Source organism: Eulemur rufifrons, chromosome 29, assembly GCF_041146395.1.
Source record: "Eulemur rufifrons isolate Redbay chromosome 29, OSU_ERuf_1, whole genome shotgun sequence".
Classification (NCBI taxonomy): Eukaryota; Metazoa; Chordata; class Mammalia; order Primates; family Lemuridae; genus Eulemur; species Eulemur rufifrons.
Window position 1 is genome coordinate 95122679 of NC_091011.1, and position 7046 is coordinate 95129724.

At 56.1% G+C, this 7046-nt stretch overlaps 1 protein-coding gene across 1 annotated transcript; it reads right to left on the reverse strand.

Moving 5' to 3' along the window:
• Positions 1 to 226: 226 nt before the first annotated feature.
• On the reverse strand, positions 227 to 4881 carry LOC138377038 (GTPase IMAP family member 5-like). Its single transcript, XM_069461688.1, has 5 exons — positions 4739 to 4881; positions 3616 to 3656; positions 1947 to 1994; positions 535 to 1356; positions 227 to 237 (listed from the first exon to the last, which is right to left on the reverse strand). Exons 1-5 carry the CDS (start codon positions 4879 to 4881, stop codon positions 227 to 229), a joined length of 1065 nt encoding a protein of 354 aa, XP_069317789.1.
• Between the last annotated feature and the right edge of the window lie 2165 nt (positions 4882 to 7046).

Here is a 7046-nt window from a genome sequence, read left to right on the forward strand (position 1 = left end):
TGGCCGGGGGGGTTCCAGGGTCCCGGCTTGTTCCATCTCTTGGTTCCTCTTCGCAGTGCCGCCTTCAACCTCAGGTTGGCGGCACGATCACTGCTGAAGTTCCAAGCATCACGCCCAGACCCAGCAGTGCCCAGCAGAAGAAGAGAGACTGTCTCTTTCTTGGGTCTCTCCCAGGAAAGGAGACACCTCCGAAGACTTTTACTCTCTTCTTATTGGGCTGCACTAGTCAGGCCTGGCCTGAACCCGTCACAGGCAAAGAGAACAGGTCAGGCTCCCTGGAGCTGAGGCACATGGCTCCACGTGGGAGGGCTGGAGGCCAGAACCCAACCGGTTTCTGTCAGGAAGAAGCTGCACAGAAAACAAGCAGTGTCCTCTACAGACCCCAAGAGTCCGTTTCTGAATGGATAGTGCTTAGAACAGTGAATCCAGGAGGTGATACTTCAGAAATGCTCTAAAATACAAAGAATCAAAGATGGTAAAAGATGATTAGGAAAATAAGGAGAAAAAGTAAGCTACACCAAACAACAACAACACAAATCTCATAATGCGAAGCCATCCAGTGTTCGACCCTGAGGAGCGCCTTGCACAACCAGTTCCTCTCCCCCTCTCTGAGCTCTCGCTTCTGCTTTTCCACCTGCTGTTTCACCTTGGCCAGGTACTGCCCATAGTCTTCGTAGTCTTCGTGGCAGGCACCATCCCTGCCTCGCTGGAGCATGTGGGCATCGAGGAAGAGGTCGTTGCTGTAGAAGGAGCCCTCGCACTCCCTCTCCAGCCTCTCCACCACAGCCATGAGCTCCGCCAGCTGCCGCCCCTGCTCCTCGCCGGTGGCCTGGTTGTTGAAGGCGCAGTACCTCCTCCCACACTCCCGCACCAGCCCCTGCAGGCTGTGGTTGTCCGTGTTGGCTACATAATCGCTCAAGGCCTCGCTCCCTAAGTCCTCCTTGTGGGTGAAGAGGATGACCACGTGTCTCATGGCCCCTTCCCCAAAGACCTCCTTCACCCTCCTCATGGCCACCATGTCCTGGGCCGTGAAACGCCCCAGCTGGGTCACCAGGAGCAGCACGTGGGGCCCCGGGGCAGAGAGCAGGTAGCAGTCCCCGATGTCCTTGTACATCTCTTGGGCCTGGGCCTGGGCCTCAAAGATGGAGGGTGTATCGACCACCAGGATGTTCCTCCCGTTCCATGTGCCTGTCTCCGCCTGGCACGTCCTGGTCACCAGCTGGGCCGCCAGCCTGGACTCAAACACTGGCCGGCAGAGGATGCTGTTCCCTGTGGCGCTTTTCCCACTGCCTGTTCTGCCCACCAGGATAATCCTCAATGGTGATGATCCTGGAGTTGAGGCATCTTCTCCCCGGCCTGTTAGAGCACATGGGAAGTTGATGTGCAATAAGTGCTTTTTGAAGAGGAGGAGAACAAAAGACAAAAAAAAAAAACAAAAAACAAACCCAGAACTGACATCCTGAATCAACGGGACCCCACACCCTCTGTTCCCGTTGCCTGACGCCCGTATCCAGAGAATAAGGGGAACTCACACGGGCTTTGTGGAATAAATCACTCCAGCTGGCCAGAGTCCTAGGGACCTTTCCTTCTGGGACTGCTGAATTTGCCCCTTTCCAGAGCCCTTGCGGGCCCAACGCCCACACGCTGCCTCAGGCCGCTCAGAGGTTCCTCTGGCCATTGAGTTGCTTGTCTCACACTTTCCACTTCTCCCACCCCTGCCTGGTCTCTAGTTTCACAATGACATGGTTTTGTGTGGAAAAACTTGCCCTCACTAAGGAGATAGCGAATAGCTTAATATGTGCTATTTCCTGGGGGGAAATGCATTTTCTTTGTCCTGGGGTGAATATAGTCTGGTGCCTCTCCCTGCCAGGTGGGAAGTTCACCCCCAGCGCTGAGTCCGTGGTCCTGGGCTGCGCTGAAGAGTCCTCCTGGTGCAGCTTCCTTACCTGCGGGGAAGGTACCTTCTCCAGCCTTCCGAAGCCCCTCCATTTTTTCTATGGGGGAAAACATACAGGGTGTTCACACTGGAAGTGGGTGTAATACCCAACACAAAACACCACATTTTACAACATTTTATAAATAAGGAAATTGAGGCAAGGAAACAAATCCTGCTCCCGGTCTGCTGACCCTCAGATATTCCCAGCAGTGGTCTGGGCTTCCTGCTGGAGAATATGCAGACGGCCCTAAAACGTGAGCCCATGCACGTGTTTCCCATGACCTAGTAGCTAGTAGGAGGCCGTGGAAATGTGCTGTCTCCTTGGAAGACCAAGACACTAGCCAGCCATTCCCTACTGATCATCTGGCTGTCTGGGGCTCTTGTCTGCTTTAGGGGCTTACGGTTGGTGTGCAAACTAAAGTTTGTCTGGCAAAGGATCCCCCTTCAGGAAACTCACAAAAGAAGTTCTTCCCTAAGTTTCCAGGTGATGGTGGTACAAAGGGTGACCAACCACCCTGGTTATCCTAGGACTGAGAGGATCCCTTGATCAAAGGACTTTCAGTGCTGGCCCTGGGGCCGTCCCAGGCAAACCAGGATGACATGTGCACCCCAAGAGTAGGGATTGTCATGAGTCCAGGTAGGGGGTGGGAGAGTAGGGTACATCCAGTAATTGGAGGGAAGAACTGATTTGTGGAGCTTAGATCAATGTGTTATGGTGCAGAAGATGGTTAATGCTTCCAAGTTCTTAGCTCAGACAGCCTTGGGCCAGTAGCTACCTCAGGGGCATCTCTCCTCAAGACCCCTCACCTTCTTTCACTGTCCCCTGAATGCCTTTCTCTTAATCTTTTTATCCCCTCCCTCCTACTTCCCATGCTCAGGTAGGGAGTCCCCCCAGGCCCCACAGAAGAATGACTTCTCAGGCTTTGCCAATGGGAAAACCTACATGACACTTTCCAAAGCTACAGAAGGACTTTGCTATACGCAAAGTTTTTGGGTATTTCCTTGTTAGAGGTTCAAGGAGCTAACACTAAAGATGAGTCTCTAATTATGGGATCTCAGGGCCTATGACAGGTCAACTGAAAAAAAATACTTTTTGGAATAAATGGATTTTCCAAATGCTCCCTTGGATCATGCTATGTAAGATGCTATCTAGCCCCCTCACAGTGAAATCGGCCAGTAACTACCTTGGAAGGGAAAACAAATAAATAAAGAACTTTGGGATCATTTTAATGTAAGTACTAAATGTCAAAACCCAGCTTCTATCAGGCAGTTTCCCAGTAATTTCTTTGGAACTCGCTCTGACGGTAGCGACTTACTGCCTCTTGTAATCTCTCTATTGTTCAGCCAGGTCTGTGGCAACTAGTCTAATCTGGTTTGCAAAGTCTGTCCCAGAATATGCACGATTCAAATTAGCATTATGCAAGCTGAGGAGCCACAGTGCTGCCTATGTGACTCAGGTCCTGCTTTTACATCCAGCAAGGGCAGCTTCAGATGGAAACCAATCCCTGGGTGTCTTTTCTCATCCTGCCATCCACGAGGGGTCCTTTCAAATTGAGGGTGATGGCCAGTCTCATGTGTCACTTGGCTAGCCCATGGTACCCAATAATCTAACCCAACACTAGTGTAGGTGTTGCACTGAGGGTGTTTTGTAGATGTGGTTGACATTAAGTAAGGCTTACCCTCCACACAGCGGAGGGTCATCATCCGGTCTGCTGAAGGCCTGGAGAGCAAACACTGAGTTTTCCGGAGAAGAAGGGATGCTGCCCCCAGACTGCAGTGTCGGCTGCTGCCCGGGCTTCCAGCCAGCCAGCCTGCCCTGCAGATTTTGGACTTGGCAACCCCCACAATCATATGGGCCATTTCCTTGAAATAAATCTGTTAATAGATACACTCTGGTGTTTCTGTTTCTCTGGAGAAACCTGGCCAATAATCAAAGCTGATTCTCTCTACTGAAACTCAGAGAAGGAGCAAACCTGCACATAATTCTTATCTCTGCCTGGTTCCCTTTGAGGATGAGTGTGGGCAGGATTGTTTTTTAAAGATGTGATTGCATGGGGCTGGCACATGGGGGAACCGGTATTTTTTTAGATATCAGCTTGTTTGCGACGCTGGTGATTTTGACATCGAGTCACTGTTTTCCCACGTTGCCCCTGCACGGTCCTGAGCAGCGGTCGCCAGAAAGGGCCAGCGGGCAGGGGCTCCCGGGCATGAGAGGGACAGCGAAGGTGCCAGGTGAGTGGCTGGAGAGGTGCAGGGCAGGGGCGGAGAGGGCGACGCCGGAAGAGCTGCAGGAAGGGACCTGGGGGTCTTACGATACCATCCACTCCTCTCCACTAGGAGGCAACTTAGACTCCCGGGGTTACGTACTACAAAAGTGACACGAAACCAGGTCTGTGCCCAAGACGGGGGTGACAGCTGTCGGGGCGATGCCCCCGCGCCCGGCGCGTGCCGCCACCCAGGCCACGCGCCTCCCAAGCGACCCGAGCAGGCCCTTCCCTCCGAGAATGAGAACCTTACACCGCGGCTCTCTCAGAATCCAGCCTGAGCAGAAAGAGAAGTGACAAGTGGCTTCTTCCTAGAAACACCGAGGTGGTTCTCATTTTCCTCAGTTATTAGTATCTTTTTGAGGATTTTTTCCACTCCAGTCGCAGAGCTGCCTCTCTAGCGCCAAGCGCCACACCTCCCGCCGGAGGCTGTCCGGGTTTTCCAGGGGGCACCCGCCCCGCTCGGTCCCGCAGGTCACCCTCCCTCCCGCCCCGCTCGGTCCCGCAGGTCACCGTCCCTCGCGGTCCCGCAGGTCACCGTCCCTCCCGCCCCTGCTCGGTCCCGCAGGTCACCGTCCCTCCCGCCCCTGCTTGGTCCCGCAGGTCACCCTGCCCAGGGCGCTCCTCCGCCCGACGCCGCTTGCTCGGTGCCGCCTCCAGAGCCCGTTCGCGGCCGGCCATCGGCCCACCGCGCTCACGGGACTCCATCAATCTTCCCATCAATTCACTTGAAATGTTATTAAATACCTCTATTTACCAGGCGTTTCTCGCCCTTGGAGGATGGTTTAAAGACCATCTCCTGCCCAGACTGGGAAAGCAGCGCCTGTGAGCTAACGAGGGCGAAGAACGCCTCGTCCGCCCTCCCGCGAACCCCCCCAAGCCCCAGCCCCCTGGCCGCGGACGTGCAGGACCCGAGAGGACGGCGGGGGGAGGACAGCGCGGGGATGGGGAGGATGGCGGAGCGGGGGAGGGTGGGTGGAGGACGGCGGGGCGGGGGAGGGTGGGTGGAGGACGGCGGGGCGGGGGAGGGGGGGTGGAGGACGGCGGGGCGGGGGAGGGGGGGTGGAGGACGGCGGGGCGGGGGAGGGGGGGTGGAGGACGGCGGGGCGGGGGAGGGGGGGTGGAGGACGGCGGGGCGGGGGAGGGGGGGTGGAGGACGGCGGGGCGGGGGAGGGGGGGTGGAGGACGGCGGGGCGGGGGAGGGGGGGTGGAGGACGGCGGGGCGGGGGAGGGGGGGTGGAGGACGGCGGGGCGGGGGAGGGGGGGTGGAGGACGGCGGGGCGGGGGAGGGGGGGTGGAGGACGGCGGGGCGGGGGAGGGGGGGTGGAGGACGGCGGGGCGGGGGAGGGGGGGTGGAGGACGGCGGGGCGGGGGAGGGGGGGTGGAGGACGGCGGGGCGGGGGAGGGGGGGTGGAGGACGGCGGGGCGGGGGAGGGGGGGTGGAGGACGGCGGGGCGGGGGGGGGGTGGAGGACGGCGGGGCGGGGGGGGTGGAGGACGGCGGGGCGGGGGGGGGTGGAGGACGGCGGGGCGGGGGGGGGTGGAGGACGGCGGGGCGGGGGGGGGTGGAGGACGGCGGGGCGGGGGGGGTGGAGGACGGCGGGGCGGGGGGGGTGGAGGACGGCGGGGGGGGAGGACGGCGGGGCGCGGGGGGGGGGAGGACGGCGGGGCGCGGGGGGGGGGGGATAGTGCAGCAGGACCGGTGGGGCCCTCCCTTGGACAAACTGGACAAACTGTGAAAGGCTCTGACACCCCTTGGCTGACCTTGGGCAGACTGTCTTACTCTAATTGGCCAAAAGTAATACTAATGTTCTCCTACGTCCCTCACTAGTGTCCAGATGACGACGCGTGCTGATTAAGAAAACAGCGTGTGCAGGGTGAGAATCTGCCACTGTTAAAGGGCTCCGAGTCAGGGTGATTTCTCAGTTCTTATGCCCTGGTCGTTTATAACTACATTCTGGCTAACTAGGAGGTTTTAACTAATTCTTTTTTAAAAATTGTATTTCTCTATCAGAAAAAAAAGCAAACGTTTTATGTGAGTAGATCAACTTGAGTCCTATTCCTGAAATTTTCCCCCCTCTTTAAAATGGAAAACTTTGCCATCAAGTTGAGTGTGTAGTCAACAACAAAAAGCAACCAGAATAAAATAAGATTGAAATCCAAAGGTGAGTTTTCAGCCTGTTCTTCAAAGGGCATCCCACGACCTCTGGAGGTGGGCAGGGGACAGGGGGAGGAGGTTCAGGTGATCTTCCCTTGCCCTGCAATGTGTGAGGAATCCCATATGTGCACCCAGATAGGGTACAGCAGCCACTATGTGCATATATGAAAACGCTTCTGCACAAACACAAGAAATAAGCTGATTGTATCATCAAAGGGACACGGTCTGAGCTCGTTCTGTTGAACATTATAGGTTCTGAAAAATATACTGTCTGTAATACTTTCAGTTTGCACTTATTTGGAACTTTAGGGCATGTAACTCTTGGTCATAACTTAGGAATAAAGAAATTGAGGTTTAGAAAGATCATAGTGCCTTCTCTAGGTTGGCACAAATTGTTACTGGGAGGAATGAGGAGGGAGAGAGAGGAAGCGGGAGAGGAGAGAGAGAAGGCAAAGGAAGGGAAGGGGAGGGGAGGGGAGGGAAGGGAGAGGAGAGAGAATGAAAGAAAATGAAACAAGCCCTGTTACCTGGTAGGTCCTGGAATATCTTGCCAGGTCTACAGATGGTCTTGGAGCAATCCTCCCTCCTCTCCTAGGCAGCCTCTCTCATTGGTTTCTAGTCTCTTCATAAAACCACAAGAGCAGCGAGAGATGAAAAAACTGTCCACAAATTTTGTCTACCAGATAGAC

Bases quoted from the DNA above. Each gene is read 5' to 3' on its own strand.
- LOC138377038 (XM_069461688.1), bottom strand. From the start codon at position 4,881: ATGGCCGGCCGCGAACGGGCTCTGGAGGCGGCACCGAGCAAGCGGCGT. The intron at 3,657-4,738 runs GTGACCTGCGGG...TTTGCTCTCCAG, and splicing joins GAGCAGGGGCGGGAGGGACG to GCCTTCAGCAGACCGGATGA. The intron at 1,357-1,946 runs GTAAGGAAGCTG...GTGCTCTAACAG, and splicing joins AGAAGGTACCTTCCCCGCAG to GCCGGGGAGAAGATGCCTCA.